The 16615-nt window shown below is 40.3% G+C and overlaps 1 protein-coding gene across 9 annotated transcripts in view; it reads left to right on the forward strand.

Moving 5' to 3' along the window:
• Nf1 (neurofibromin 1) overlaps window positions 1-16615 on the forward strand; it is a 232595-nt gene that overhangs the window by 193158 nt on the left and 22822 nt on the right. For all 9 annotated transcript variants that reach the window (XM_087569750.1, XM_087569756.1, XM_087569753.1 and 6 more), the window contains 11 exon segments: window positions 2662-2864; window positions 5900-6093; window positions 6825-6965; window positions 7676-7955; window positions 8365-8579; window positions 9113-9174; window positions 9308-9422; window positions 9995-10096; window positions 11804-11944; window positions 14531-14657; window positions 16018-16149. In XM_087569750.1, coding sequence (XP_087425876.1) covers window positions 2662-2864; window positions 5900-6093; window positions 6825-6965; window positions 7676-7955; window positions 8365-8579; window positions 9113-9174; window positions 9308-9422; window positions 9995-10096; window positions 11804-11944; window positions 14531-14657; window positions 16018-16149 — 1712 coding nt within the window.

The following is a 16615-nucleotide window of genomic DNA, read 5'->3' on the forward strand; positions in this document are numbered from 1 at the left end:
AGTCCCTTAAAGAAGTTACCCTGAGCACAGGGTATTGTGATCCACCCTATGTACCCTGATCTACTCTGATCTGTCCTACCAGCCTGTAGAGTCAGCAGATTTGGTTTGGGTGGGGGAACTGCTATTTTGTCACACAGCATAGTTCTGAACTCTCCTTTTTGGTAAAAATTGGTAACAGTGCCTTCCTAATGCACCTATAAAGTAAAGGTTTAACAGTAGCACTTGTGGTAGGGTAGTTAGTATAGCACAGGCCAATGGTTTGTGCTTAGCAAATGGTGTGTTCCCACCCCCTGTTCCCACCTCCCTTCTCTTCCCTCTCCTTTCCATGTGTGGATAATTTATCTTAGAAATGTTAAAATTTTTACTTATAGAGGTGGAACTTTCCTAATCTGAAATCCAAAATGCTCCAGCATCTGAAATTTCTTACATATTTTGTCCAGACTTTAGAACATATCGGTTTATTAAGATGGTCCCTCTCTATTTATCTCTGGCTGGCCGAGAACTTGCAGGAATTAAAGCCACTTTTACCACCCCCAACCCCATTTCAGAACTTTTAATCATAGGTGCTCATTCTGTAAAATCTATGTGATTATTTCAAACCCATAGCACATCTGAATGTGGTCATTTTAGATAAGAGACACTCAATCCTCAGATTCAGGAACTCTCTCTTAGGATATAGCATAGCCCAGGATTTATTCTGGGCCTTTTAAGCTTTCAAATTTGCCTTTATTTAGAAGGAAAAAATGTGTCCAACTAGGTGGCTCAGTGGATAAAAGAGCTCATCACAAACCTGACAACCTAACCTATGTTTGAGTAACATTGTGAAAGGAAGGGGACTCCCCAAAGTTGTCCTTTGACCTCCATATATGTGTACACACATGCGTGCACACACATACAATAAATAAATAAATGTAATTAAAATTTGTAAATCAGGTATGTAGCATATGCATTTGATACCTGCACTCAGGAGGCACACAAGAGTGGATGTGTGAGTTCTGGGCCAACGTGGTCTACATAGCAAACTATAGGATAGCCAAGGCTACATAGTGAGACTGTCTCAGGAAAAAGAAAAACAAATTTTAAAGACAATAATCAACAGATTTTTTTTAACTTGCATAGCCTCATGGACACTCACAAGTGGCTTGGTAAATGTTACGTGGGCTTTCTCCTTTATCCTAGGAGGCTCGTTGATACATACCCAGGTTATAGCAGCCCAGGCTTTTCTAACTCTTACATAATGTAAAGTAGAATCAGCATAGTCTGACTTGATGAGTCAGTGAAAGGTAAACTCACAAACAGTAATATGTGTTCTCATTTTTAGGAAAATTGAGCTATAAGCCTGTCTTTACTTTTCAATTCCAAATACATTTTTATTGTTTATCAGTTGGGTATTTTGGTTTTAGAAGCACTAGCCTGGATTTTACAATCCTCCTGCCTCAGCTTCCTACTAAATGCTGAGTACAGGCCTGTGCCACAATGCCTTGGCCTCTGACAACTTTGCTAAACAGTGCTAATGGCCATCTTAGTTTAAGTGAAACCATATCATTTCCCAGTGGACAGCTTTAACTCATTGGTAAAGTATATCATCCCAGAGAAAATAAAACACTTTTGGGCAAACTTACATTTCCATAGCGTTTTCCTCCTGTGTCACCATGTCAGAAATTCAGAGGTAGTAAAATTGGAAGTTCACCGAGCAGCCCAGCTGTTTGTTTTGCTGCACTTTAAACCCAGCCTGAGATTCGTTGTTAGGAGTGGGGTGGGGGTGGGATGGAGGGCATTATTTTGAAATGCTAGGGATAGACCCAAGGGCTCACACGGGTAAGGAAAACATTCTAACAGTGAGCTGCTGTAGCATAAAGCTCAAGTGTTTTTTAACTTTTGTAGTTTGCTTAAATATATTTGTATGTATTTATAATATACTTTCTGTTCTAATAGACCATAGCTAATACATGATTGGTTCCAGTGGTTGTGTGTCATAGAATAAGGTCATGGAATGGAAAAGGCAGCTGCATCCTTTAATGAGAGTTAATTTTGATTTTAACCTCTGGTTTACAGTGTCAGTTGTAGAACACAGACATTCTGAGGATATCCTTTCTTTAACACTTCGAACATTATTTGACTAGATGCCTCCTCTTAAAGCATAAAGTTCTCTCGCTATGTAACCCTGACTGGTCTGGAACTCTCTATGTAGAACAGGTTGCCCTCATATTCGTAGCCTGCAACTGCCTCTCTAGTGCCAGCATGAAAGGCGTGCACTACCAGGCTCCTCCTCACCTCCCATTCTCTGTTCAGTTGGATCTCTGAAAGAGTAACTGTGACCAGAGTGTTGACCTCACTAATACATGGCATGCCTTTATTCAGTCATTTCCTTCTGTTGATTACCAAAGACCCTAAATCTTCACTGTTTTATGCTCCTATGAAAATTTCTAGGAAGGCTGGCACCTTTTAGGAACATCATGGGCTCTTCTGGTACTAATTTTATGATCTAATTTTTCACACTCTCCTGTTTGGGACTTGCCATACATTCTGTCTCTAGTCAATTGTAACACTGAAAAAGAATCGAGCATGCTTTGTGATAAGTCTTGAGTTGTATGTTGTGGGGGAAATGTAGTTACAAACAAAAAGAAAATGTAAAACAATCTCCTTCGTGTTTTCTCTTAGGTCTGCTGCCTATAACCTCCTGTGTGCCTTAACTTGTACCTTTAATTTAAAGATCGAAGGTCAGTTACTAGAGACATCAGGGTTATGCATCCCTGCCAACAACACCCTCTTCATTGTCTCTATCAGTAAAACGCTTGCAGCCAACGAGCCACACCTCACCTTAGAGTTTTTGGAAGAGTGTATTTCTGGATTTAGCAAATCTAGTAAGTAATGACTTTCCTTAATACTAAGAATGACTCTTAAGACAATTTAAAGAAAACTCTCTTGTTTGGGAATTTACTAGGAATCTTTCACTTACATTTTTACATTTTAAAAACTGCTTTTTCCCCCTGTGGTACACCGTAACTAAAGGAACTCTAAAGAAAATCCCAGCGGAATGCAGAGACCCATCAGAGCTCGGTGGGATCCTCGTTCCTGTAGGCTGCTGGAAAGACTTCCTTCTTTATTTTGGCTCCATGAACTTTAGCATTTCTTTTCATAGACAAGAATTACACATACCTCCTTGCTTCTCTTTTGTATAGTTGACTTGGGACTATGATTTTCTATTGGACATTTGTTAGTGCCAGATCCAGAGTCAGTACTGAGTTTGTTTTTAATAAATTTCATTAATTTAATATCTACTCTCTTTAACATCTGTCCACCTCCATCCCCTGTACTAACATAGCTGCTGATCTTTGCCCAGCTTCATTCCTGACATTTTCTCCTTCCTGTAATACACACAGCTTTCCCCTGCATTCTGCATTCAAACACATATCTTCATATCTCAGTATTAGGTGATTAAGTGCTTTAACAGTTCATCAAGACTACATCAGATTGGGGCTGGAGAGATGGCTCTGTGGTTAAAAGCACTGGTTACTCTTGCAGTGTAAAAGGTCCCTGGTTTGATTCCTACCACCCACATGGCAGCCACCTGTGAAGCCGGTTCCATGGGATCTGCTGCCTTCTTTTGGATGTTTCAGGCACTACATGCACACACTGCACAGACATAACATACGAGCAAAACACCGTACACATAAAGTAAATTAGTTAAAAGAAAAAAGACTGTGTAGATATATTTTGTTCTATTTTTCCCATCAAGTGGAAGATGTAGGAGTGTAGCGCTCATGAGAGATTGTGTACGTTGGAGAAACAAGAAAAGTACAAAGTTATTAATAATGATAAATGAAGATACCTGAGTGAGTGGACAGACAGACTGTGTCTTGCACAAACAGCTCTTCTGAGACTATTTCAAATTTAATACAGTCCCATCAAAGAGTTTGAAATTCCCATGGAATTTGAAATTTTCAAAATATTTTAAATTTTATTGAAAAAAAGCAGCTAAGAAAATGTTATAAAGAAAGAGAGAATGTGATAGTATAGATGTCTCCTCACTGTACATAGAATAATGGCCTAGTTACCAAAACATGAATGTTCAAAAATCAGTAAACAGATCTGTTTAAGAGAAACAGACAGCTGAAGTGTCACAAACTGATTAGAGAGATGAAGTCACTTAAGAAATGATTGGAGAGTGAATTAACTTAGGTTATCTTCACAAAACGTACCGAAGTAAGTTCTGGCTGTATTTGAGGATTGAGTAGAAGCGTTGATAGTAGAAGTGGGTGCTTAGTTGCTTTTATGTGAATAGGGTGGGTGAGACAGACAAGCAAACACAGGAGAAAGGGGAAGGAAAGGAAAGGAAGGGAGGGAGGAAGGGAGGGAGGGAGGGAGGGAGGAAGGAAGGAAGGAAGGAAGGAAGGAAGGAAGGAAGGAAGGAAGGAAGGAAGGAAAAGCTTCATGAGATGCTGGAATATCTCCCTACAAAAAAGAAAACTAATGAGTGTGTGACTAAGCTAGACCTGGGGGACAGCTTCAGGCAGAATGTGAAAGATCAATGACCTTAGTTCAGAGCTCTCTGTAGGTTAGTTAAATGAAACACAGTAGTGTAATACTAAGGAAAGAATTTAAGTTTGTTAACAAAAAATACATATTGAAAGAATTGTGAAATGGTTTAGTGGGTATCAGACTGAAAAACATTTTTAAAGATTAAATCCTGAGGTTCTGTAGCATCGTAAACAAGGACAATGTTTCTAGAAAGACATTTAGAAGTTGATTAGACCCCTGAGAATATTTACATCTGGGTCTGGAGAGTTGGCTCAGTGGATAAGAGCACTGGTTGTTCTTCCAGAGGTCCCAGGTTCAATTTCCAGCACCCACATGGCAGCTCACAACCATTTATAACTCCAATTCCAGTGGATCCAGTATCCTCACAGACATAAATGCAGGTAAAACACCAGTACATACAAAATAAAAGTAAATAAAATAAAAATAAAGTTAAAGACAATTCACATTTTTTGGCATTACATTTCTACTTTTTAATCTTTCCTGAAAAAAATTAATGCTAAGGAGCCAGCAAGATGGCAAGGTAGGAAAAGTCCCATGCCACCAAGCCCGGCAACCTGACTTCAATCCCTGGGACTCATGTAAGGGTAGAAGGAAGAAGCCAGCTCCACAGAGTTCTCCTCTGACCTCCCCAGGACACACGTACCCTTCCACACACACTTTTTAAAAGAATTAACGCAGAGATGTTTATAGCATTGTTTTTCTGTTGCTGCTTTAAAACTAAGGTACATCTTATTATAGTAAAGTGCTCAGCTGTAAGTGAACAGATGTTGATTGATGAGCTTTGACAGTGAATAATCATGGAAGGATCTTCTAGATCATAGCCTACAGCATTTCTAGTGTCCATCAGCTTCTCTTACTTAATACCACCTCCTCAAACTCAGGTCTGCCTGCTGCTACCTCCGGGTGCTGGAATTAAAGGTGTGTGCCATACCTGTTAGCTTGGCATACTTAATTATTATTAAATAATAATTTTAAAAAATTATTTTTCAAAGTTTAGTGTCTTTACCTCTTATCAAAATGTTATTCTAGGCCTAAATCAAGATAAAAATCTTTTATCTTCTACCCTTTTTATATTCCTTCATGATTGAATCATTACTGGGGCTAGAGAGGTGGATCAGCAGTTAAAAAGTACTGGCTGTTCCTTCAGAAAACCTGGGTCCAATTGCCAGTTCCCATGTAATGGCTCACAGTGTCTATAACTCTGGTCCCAGGGGATCAGACACCCTTTCCCATCCTTATTGGACACCAGGCAAGTATGTGGTACACAGACATACATGTACATAACATATTCATCATACACATAAAGAAAATGTCATTCTCCTTGACTGTCTGTGCTAATAGAGTATTGTCTCCACAGGTATTGAATTGAAACACCTTTGTTTGGAATATATGACCCCATGGCTGTCAAACCTAGTCCGTTTTTGTAAGCATAACGATGACGCCAAACGACAAAGGGTTACTGCCATCCTTGATAAACTCATAACAATGACCATAAATGAAAAGCAGATGTACCCTTCTATTCAAGCAAAAATATGGGGGAGCCTTGGGCAGGTATTGAATTTACAGATACTTATCTACTGCCTCTCTTGTGCTGGTAATTCTTGGTGCCCGTGTTAAACAGAGCACACTGCTCTGTCCTTCAGAAGCATGCAGTCACGTACCCAGCCCTGTAATTACATAGTTAATGCATCTCAGAGCTCTCTTCCTTGTGTAATTGTATAGAGTTTAACTGTAGATACTGTGGTCATTTCTAGTAAATAGCGTTTAAATATGTATATGCACCACAGGTCTCAGTCATGCTTCTTAATGAAGTTATTCAGAACATTTTGCATTTATAGATGTACCATAGGCTATGATACAACTTTCCTTAATCTAACAAGAAGTTGCATGTTATTCTTTCAAAATAATCACTTAAAGAAGCAGTGTCCTTAGCTTAGACAATGTTGTAAAGCATCTACATGATTTTAAATGAGTTTGGAGCCAGTGTTCTGACTGTATGATCTTATTAAAGTAATTAGATTGGCCATGTGTTACTTAGAGCACAGACTTAGTGTCTGAGCAGCTGAAGATAGCTGTGCAGAAATGTTTAAACTATGAATTCTGATCTTACTCTGAAGGAACCAAGTGGCGCCCTCATCCTTCCCTGGATGTTTTACAGGTCTCTAAGTCTAGAACTTTCAAAGTCTGGGGTAAAACAGGATGCCCGTTACTTGGGCTGTTTTGAGTATTTCTTAACTAAAGGCAGCATGCTTGACAGCAACATGCTTTTCCTGTCTCACCAGATCACAGACCTGCTAGATGTTGTGCTTGACAGTTTCATCAAAACCAGTGCTACCGGAGGGTTGGGGTCTATCAAAGCTGAGGTGATGGCAGACACAGCTGTGGCTTTAGCTTCTGGAAATGTGAAACTGGTGTCAAGTAAGGTAAGGACTTCTTCTGAACCTTACGGACTGTGCCGTAGCATATCTGTTTATCATCTGAGAGCTTTTGTCCTCTAACTAGCTAAGGTTAAACAGAGAGAGAGAGAGAGAGAGAGAGAGAGAGAGAGAGAGAGAGAGAGAGAGAGAGAGAGGGAGGGAGGGAGGGAGGGAGGAGACATGTGTACATGAATGTCTGTGTACACATATGCCATCGCACACATGAGGAAGTCAGAGGATAACTTGTAAGAGTCAATTACCTCGGGGCTGGGGATTTAGCTCAGTGGTAGAGCGCTTACCTAGGAAGCGCAAGGCCCTGGGTTTGGTCCCCAGCTCCGAAAAAAAGAATCAAAAAAAAAAAAAAAAAGAGAGAGTCAATTACCTCCTTCTATGGTCCCAAGGTATGGGGCTGGACAATGTGCACCTTAACCTGCTGAGATACCTCATGGATCCTGAATTTATTTTTTAAGATTTACATATTTTTCTTTTACGTGTAGTGCGCCACGTGTGCAGTGTCTGCAGAGACAGTAGAGGGTTCAGGTCCCCTGGGACTGAAGGTGCAGGTGATTGTGAGCTGCCGTGTGGGTGCTGGGAACCAAGGCTCCTTATAAGAGCAGCCAGTGCTCTTAACCTCTGAGTCATCTCTCCAGTGCCCTCAATTTTTTGTGTGATGGAACTTTTAATCTTGTGTTTTTAAAACTTGTTCTTCTTTGCAGGTTATTGGAAGGATGTGTAAAATAATTGACAAGACTTGCTTATCTCCAACTCCAACTTTAGAACAGCATCTTATGTGGGACGACATTGCCATTTTAGCCCGCTATATGCTGATGCTGTCCTTCAACAACTCCCTGGATGTGGCCGCTCATCTCCCCTATCTCTTCCATGTTGTCACCTTCTTAGTAGCCACAGGTCCTTTGTCCCTTCGCGCTTCCACCCACGGATTGGTCATTAATATCATTCACTCTCTGTGCACTTGCTCACAGCTTCATTTTAGTGGTAAGTTCCTAGAAGGTCATCGTTCTTTCCTAGGTCTTTTCTCGGCTCTACCTTACCTGACTGCCATAGATTTTTTTACTGTAATAGCACCGACTCACCAGGATTACAAGCAGTAATTTGAAATTTTATCAAACAAGAGAATAATAAAAATGACTTGCACACCTTAGCTACAATAAAGGCTTTGTTTGTCATGCAGATGCTTATAATTACCATATAACCTAAAAGTGTATTGTCAGTCGATAGTGTTGCGTCACTAGTGCCGGTTTGTTACATAGCCACTAATAGATCTAAGGTTCAATTTAGAGAGAATGGTTGTAATGATTTTTGTATGATATTTACATCTTCTTGAATTCAAGAGGAAACATTATCACTTTAGAATTAAAATACTGTTTTTCTTCTTTATTTACAGAAGAGACCAAGCAAGTTTTGAGGCTCAGTCTGACAGAGTTCTCGTTACCCAAATTTTACTTACTGTTTGGCATCAGCAAAGTCAAGTCAGCTGCTGTCATTGCCTTCCGTTCCAGCTACCGGGACCGGTCGTTCTCTCCTGGCTCCTATGAAAGGGAGACTTTTGCTTTGACGTCCCTGGAAACAGTCACAGAAGCTTTGTTGGAGATCATGGAGGTATGTAAGAAAAAATGACAAGAAACCAAATTAAAATCATATCTTAAGTGATTTAAATACAAAGGTATAGTGGCACAGGAGGAAGAGGCAGGTGGATTCTGTGAGTTTGAAGCCAGCTGAGTCTGTGTAGGGGAGTCTAAACCAGCCTGGACCATGTAGTAACAACTCATCTGAAAAAAATAATTCTGTAATATACCGAAGAAATACTGGTTTATTCTGTTACAGCACACATTGTACTTTAGAATGTGTATGTCTCTGCACCACATGTGTGCCTGGTGTCTGAGGGTCAGAGTAGAATCCAGAAGAGGACATCAGATTCCCCAGAACTGAAGTTACAGATGGATATAAACCACTTTATGGATGCTGGGAACAGAACCCATATCCTCTGTAAGAACAAGTGCTCTTAACTTCTGAGCCATGTCTCCATCCCCTTGAGTGTGTTTTTTTATAACATATCACTTATAGACATGAGAATATTAAATATTCCTAGAAGCATTTGTGTACACGTGTATTTAGAGTATCCTGTTTTTCAGGCATGTATGAGAGATATTCCAACATGCAAGTGGCTGGATCAGTGGACGGAACTGGCTCAAAGGTGTGTCCTCAGTTGAGTAGAACGTGGAGCGGTGTGTGCTGCTGACAGTAGCTACTGCAGCAGCAGCCATCTTGTATTTATAGTGTGCATACCACAAAGATTTTCATAAGTTCCTTGGCTCTTTTAATTGCAGATTTGCATTTCAGTACAACCCATCCCTGCAGCCAAGAGCTCTTGTGGTGTTTGGCTGTATTAGCAAACGTGTGTCTCACGGGCAGATAAAGCAGATTATCCGAATCCTTAGCAAGGTACCGATTCCTCTTTTCCCAGATATTTGTCCCAAGTCACAAATTATACTTCGGGTTTTTAGAAATACAGTAAAATGTAATTATTGGTCTTGGTGCTGTAATTAGAGATGTATTTGTTAAGCTTTTGAACCTTTCTTCCTTACTGCAATTCCTTGAAGTGGTGAAGTCTTTTCTACCCACCTTCAAGTTCAGTGTTATGGCACGCACACACCTCTAACCCCAGCACTCTAGGTACAGAGGCAGGCGGTTTTATGAGAGTTTGAGGCCAACCTGGTCTACGTGAGTTTCAGGACAGCCAGAGCTACATATTTGAAAGAACTTGTCTCAAAAATAAAAAGAAAGAAAATATCTTCTAAAAAGTGTATTTGCCTCTTATCTAATCAGGTACACTTAAATCTATCCGTTTTGAAAGTCTTATAGCCTTAATATAGAGCTATGTAATTTATAATTAATATAATACCCTTAGAAGAATGTAATATAGAAATGTTTTTAAAATAAGTATACAGTATACATTGATGAACAATGTCTTATTTCATTGAAATGTAAAATAAAGATTTCTGTTTTCCTAAAAGGCACTTGAAAGTTGTTTAAAGGGACCTGACACTTACAACAGTCAAGTTCTGATAGAAGCCACAGTGATTGCACTGACCAAACTACAGCCACTTCTTAATAAGGTAAGTATTGGTATTATTAGCATGGCACTGCATGTCCTTTTCTTACACTGAGTTTAGGAAATAAGGTGGATTGAAAAGAAGTGACAGAGAAGAGATTATAGTCAAAGTGGAGCCTCTTGTCATAAGAGTTAGAAAATATAGTGGACCAGCCTAGCCTAGTGGCCCACACCTCTTTGACCCCATCACTCATGAAGTAGAGGCAGGTTAATTTCTGTTATCAAGAAGGCAGCCTGGTCAATGTACCAAATCCCAGGACAGCAAGGGCTACATAGAAAATACTTGTCTCAAAAGGAAGGGAGGGGGGTTGGGGATTTAGCTCAGTGGTAGAGCGCTTGCCTAGCAATCGCAAGGCCCTGGGTTCGGTCCCCAGCTCTGAAAAATAGAAAAGAAAAAAAAAAAAAAAAGGAAGGGAGGTAGGATGGAGAAAGAAAGGTGGTGAGAGAGGTGAGGTGGAGAGGAAAGGGAAAGGAAGGGCCATTTGGAAAGAGGATATAAAGAAGAAACTGTAGACAAAATGGCGCCACAAGTCTTAGTAGTTTGAGGTAGAGGCAGAGGAAGTATAGAGTATCTTTTCTCCTGTGCTTGTTTGCGATATTTTTTCTCTTTGTACTAAAAGATAGGTATAAATTCTTAACTCTCTTCATCCAATAAGAATTAGTTGAGCTGAGTGGTGGTGGTGCAAGCCTTTAATCTCAGCACTTGGGAGGCAGAGTCAGGTGATCTTTGTGACTTTGAAGCCAGCCTGATCTACAAAGCAAGTTCAAGAACAGCCACAGCTGCCTAGAAATGCCCTGTCTTGGGGGGAAAAGAGTATCATATATGCATCTGGTAGTGTTTAGAGATGCAAAAGTAGTAAACAAAGTTTATAAGCAGCCTGGGATGGGTGTGGATGCTGAGATGTGAACAAGTAAAGTCAGTAAACTACCACCCCCAGTGTGTGTGTTAGGGATCAGTGCGAAGAGATGTAAAGCCAGGAGCAGTGCACCTGCTCGTCAGAGGGGTCTGTGTGCTGGCTTAGGGTGTAACTGGAGGTACAGTGCTCTGCTCATTAGAGGGGTCTGTGTGCTGGCTTAGGGTATAACTGGAGGTACAGTGCTTGCTTAGCATGCACAAGACCCTCGGTACAGACTCTACCAAGAGAAGGGGAAGGGTAGGAGGGAGGCATGGGGTACATATGAATAATAGTTTATACCAACGAGAGGGACAGGTCGAAAGGCTAGACTCCAGCTAAAGCTGGAAATAAGCAGGACAGTGGGGTGGTGAACAGACACCATCCTCGTAGAGAGGTGATAGAGAGAAGTGTAAGGGTTGAGTAGAATTACATTCAGTACACTTCCAGGAAGGAGTTCGGAAATGATCATTTCCTAGGTGACAGCATGGTAAAAGCAGGACACAGGTGACCAGGGAAGGGAGAAAGTACGTGAGAAGGGCAGTTAGCCTGGACACTGTGTGCAGTGTAACCAGCACGGGGAAGGTGTCAGTCTACTGGAGAGAATCTGCCAACTCTGGGCACTGGATTTGGCATCCAGCATTGGGGGAAATCCAGTGGAAGCTCGGGCTCTCTGGCTAGCTCAAGGTAGTTGTAATTAGATACATGGAGACAGCCAAGTGCTCCTCTGTTCATGTTTTCCAAAGAAGAGGAAACACATTGACTTGGTTTACTGTGTCTTGGTTCACCTCACTCACCTGGAGTGTCTCCTTTTCCAGGACTCACCACTGCACAAAGCCCTCTTCTGGGTTGCTGTGGCTGTGCTGCAGCTAGATGAAGTCAACTTGTACTCAGCTGGCACTGCACTTCTGGAACAGAATCTGCATACCTTGGATAGTCTCCGGATATTCAATGACAAGGTGAGTAAGCCTTCCTCTGAGGCCACGTTGCTCACACTGAGTCTTCTCTTCCTTGTCTTCCATGGTTCTTTAGATGTCAAAAGAGGTCCATAATCTAGATATTACTATAGTGTGTTTTATTGTGAGTATAGGTCCTTATTAGCTCAGTAAACTATTTAATCCATAGTTTAGACCAGTGTGCCCTACCGTTAGTGGTGAGAATAGTAATTAAGTAGGGCTGGAAAGAAGGCTCATAGTTGACAACCATCTCTAACTCCAGTCCCAGAATCTAGTGCCCTCTCTGGCCTCCTTGGACACTGCACATGCTTGATGCACAAGCACACATGGAAGCAAAGCACCCATGCACATAAAATAAGCAAATACATTTTTTTTATTTTAAAATAATACTGAAGAGGAATAATAGCTACCGCACCAGACCCTGTGCATTCATGATTGCTCATCGTCATTCTGTTGGAGTATTCTCCATCCTCATTCATTTTTATTTTAACGTGTGTGTGTGTGTGTGTGTGTGTGTGTGTGTGTGTGTGTGTGTGTGTGTGTGTGCGTGTCTATTTTTTTTAGTTATTCAGTAAGAAAACTTACTTTAATTGAATGTGTACTTGAAGAAAAATCTTTACCATTAGTAACAGATAAGGAAGTTAGAGAGTCTGCATACAATTTTTAAGTATTTAATTCTATTGTCACCCCCATTTGCCTAGTCTCCCTTTAAAGTGTACCATTAGTGGCCCCCTACACACTGATTAACGTAGGTAGGGATTAGATTTCGGTTCAGAGTCTAGAGGATAAAATGAAGCAGCACAGAATTGGGCTAGTGATATGGCTTAGCAACAGAGGAACTTAGCACCTCGCCTGACAACCCACGTTCAGTTCCCAGGCTCACATAGTGAAGGCACATGTATGCTCAGTAAATAAAAAATGTAGTTTCAAAGCCAATGCAAAGTGAATTCCTTTTGTTTTGGAGAAAAATAGAAGCAGCTTAAGAGAAAAGAGAATGTTGTTTTGAAGAAAACGTATGTACACATATGCACACATTTGAAATTTTCTTGAAATGAACTGAGCTCACTATGTCGAAACAGAACGTGGCCTGAGTGTGAAGACACCTGGTCTAAAGTACTTGTTTTTTACATAGAATGTTTCCCTGTATGTATATCATATGTGTATCATGTGTGCCTGGTGCCCCTGAGGTTAGACAAAGGGGTCAATGATCTGGAACTGGCAGTGATTGTGAACTGCCATATAGGAGTTCTGGGAAGTGTTCTCAGGTCCTCTGCAAGAGCAAGTGCTCTTAACTACTGTACCATCTCTCCAGTCCCTAAAGTACTTGCTCATGTATATAATGTGATATAGACCCAAAACAGCTGCAAGTCTAGGAAATGTGAAACTAAGTTATAGGTAGAAGATGCCTTGAAGTTTATCAGTCAGACCTCTGTTCACAAAATGGAAAGGAGTAAAGAAGTGGCTGGAATATGTCTACTAACTTCATAACTCTGCTCTGGAGTTGATTGAGATAATGGTAGTTGCAAGTGATGGCTAGCTGTTGGCTGTTTGTATGTTAAGAATGTGTACAAATGGGCTGGAGAGATGGATGGCTCAGCGATTAAGAGCATTGACTGCTCTTCCAGAGGTCCTGAGTTCAAATCCCAGCAACCACATGGTGGCTCACAACCATCTGTAATGAGATCTGATGCCCACTTCTGGTGTGTCCCAAGACAGCTACAATGTACTCATGTATGTAAATAAATCTTTAAAAAATTTACAAATAAAATAAATATCTTAAGAGCATTTTCTTTCTTTCCTTTACATTAGAGTTAATAAAGCTTATTAAAATCAGCAGACTGTTCTCTGGGATGGTGGAATTAGAATAATAGTACGTACTATAATTACGTACTATTATTTAGGTCCTGCTCCATGAGAGGCTGCAGCAGAAGGCATCATAGTGTGTAAGCAACATAGTGCATCCCTATATGATATCAGCAGACACATGGAGCTGGGCATTTGGTTAATGACTGTAATCTTAGCACTTGAGAGGTGTAGACAGAGAATCAGGAGTTAGCCAGTGTAGCAGGTTCACAGCCAGCCTGGGATAGATGAGATCCATTTCCAAAGACCAGAACAATAGTTATAAATTGTGTATTTTAGGACTGCAGATATAGCTCAGCAGTAGGAGTGCTTGCCTAGCATGCATAAGGCCCTGGGGTTAATCCCAGGACCTCCTGACCCCCATCACACACACACACACACACACACACACACACACACACACACACACACACACACACACACACACACCATGTTGTAAATTAAAACGATTTGTGTTATCCACTATATTACTTATCTTTTTTACTGTCTTAACCAGTTCATTTATAGTAGCTTAAATGTTCTTGTAGGGGTTTCTGTTATCCAAAAATAATTTCTCTGATACTTAGCATGTCAGAACTGTTCAACACGAGTAAAAATGTGAGTTTTTTAGGCAAAACATCTGAGCCAAGAATATAAAGTAGGCTTGGGCTTCTAGTACTAGAAAATGAAAAGGGAAATTTCTGTGTGAACTCCACCAACTATCTATCTCCTGATTGTTTTTAATAGAGTCCGGAAGAGGTATTTATGGCAATCCGGAATCCTCTGGAATGGCACTGCAAGCAAATGGATCACTTTGTTGGACTCAATTTCAACTCTAATTTTAACTTTGCACTAGTTGGACACCTCTTAAAAGGTAAAGAGGCTTTTTGTTAGAATGTCTCATGAAACTATATCTAGAAGCCAAAAATAACTAAGAGGAATTGATTACTTGAGATAAATTGCTGTAATCTAGCATGTTTTGCTTTAAAATGAAAAGCATACTGTATAAGTTGTTTCAATCAGTAAGTATTTAACTGCGACCTAGTTTACACATCAGACCTTAATAGAACAAAGCAGTTAACAGTAAACTCCCAGTTGCTGTGTTACTGGTTACTAACACTGCTCATGGTATTATTTCAGTATGTTCATTACGAATGTTACGTACTCGTCGAATCAGGGAGACGATGAGCGTAGTCGTACAACACTTGGGTTCAGTTTCCAGCACTGCCAAGGAATAAAAGGGATTTTCAGTTTAGAGCATATTGCTTTTCAGAGAAGATCATAGACACTCCGTGACTTGTTTCTAGCATGTTTTCAATCAGTACTCTTAACTGTGTACCAGTCTAGTACCTCTCTTTCAGTTTTCATTGCTGTTCCTATGGCTAACCATCTCCAATAGACTAGAGCTAATGCACTTCTATCTAGCTTTAACTGCTCATTGCTGGCTTCACAGCTTCATAGCCATACTTTGTTAAGATACTTATTTATAAAATAAATAATAATGCTAAGCCAGGCATAGTGGTACCTACCTTTAATCTCAGCACTTGGGAGGCAGAGGCAGATAGATCGCTGTGAGTTCAAGGCCAGCCTAGTCCTTAGCTTCATAGTGAAACACTGTCTTAAAAATCAGGAGAAAAAAAAAAAACGAAGGAAGAACAAAGAAATTAATTTTTAAAGATGTCTTTATTTTTATTTTATGTGTATGAGTGTTTTGCCTGTGTGTATGTATGTGTAGCACCTGTGTATTTGTTACCTGAGATGGCCAGAAGACATACTAGATCCCCTGGAACTAGAAGTATAGGCAGTTGTAAACCCCTCTGTAGGAACTAAACCCTGGTCCTTAACTGCTGAGTCATTGCTGTAGTCCCAAAGGAGAACCCCCTTTTAAGTATTAGTGCTCTTTGTCAAATGAAATCTCAAGGGGAACTCTAATGCACAGTTTTGTTTGTGTTTATTTTTAACCTCTGTGCTTCTTTAGGAAATGGAAAATCAAGAAAACACTTTTTTACTGTCTTCTCCTTTAGGGTTTCAGGGAACACCCTATTCTACATGTTTTGGGGTACTTAATCTTATGTATAATTAACCTCACACTCTCATGTTTTACCTTCACAAATGACTATTCCTGAATGGCAGGAATTTTCCTTTTCTTGTAGAGTTACTTGTCATAGCACAAGAGCTCAAACATTTGTTCATGGACTAATTAACTGTTTGTTTTTTTCTTTTTCTTTTTATAGGGTACAGACATCCTTCACCTGCCATTGTTGCAAGAACAGTCAGAATTTTGCATACACTACTAACTCTTGTTAACAAACATAGAAATTGTGACAAATTTGAGGTGAATACACAGAGTGTGGCTTACTTAGCAGGTAAACACAAAAAATTGACAAAATCAGCCTGACTCTCTACCATTGTCTTAGAATCACCAAATGATTCCATTGCCTAGCTGTGGGCCTTTGCAGCTAGTTCTTTGGTCCAGTAGAACATTACAGTTCAGTCTTTTGGTATTTGAAGTTGTAAAGGTTTTGCCAAAATACTTTTCATTATAAAAGAATTTGCACTGGAATCTGAAACATAGTCAAACCAAATTGCCTCAGCCAAGCACAGCAGGCCATTGAAGCCTTCTATTCTGTCCTTTGTAGATTTCATAAGTGTCACTTGTTATAGCCTCTCACAGTGGACATGATGCTTCAGACTACTCTCCTGTTGTCTCCTCTAGTCTCCTACAGGGCTTCTGCCTCTTCAGTATTAATCCTTTGTGCTGTTTTACCTGGAGTGCCTGTCCAGCCCCTACTATTTTACTAAACTGCTTTCATATGTCTTATCTGACATTTC

This window comes from Rattus norvegicus, chromosome 10, assembly GCF_021556685.1.
Source record: "Rattus norvegicus strain SHRSP/BbbUtx chromosome 10, alternate assembly SHRSP_T2T, whole genome shotgun sequence".
Classification (NCBI taxonomy): Eukaryota; Metazoa; Chordata; class Mammalia; order Rodentia; family Muridae; genus Rattus; species Rattus norvegicus.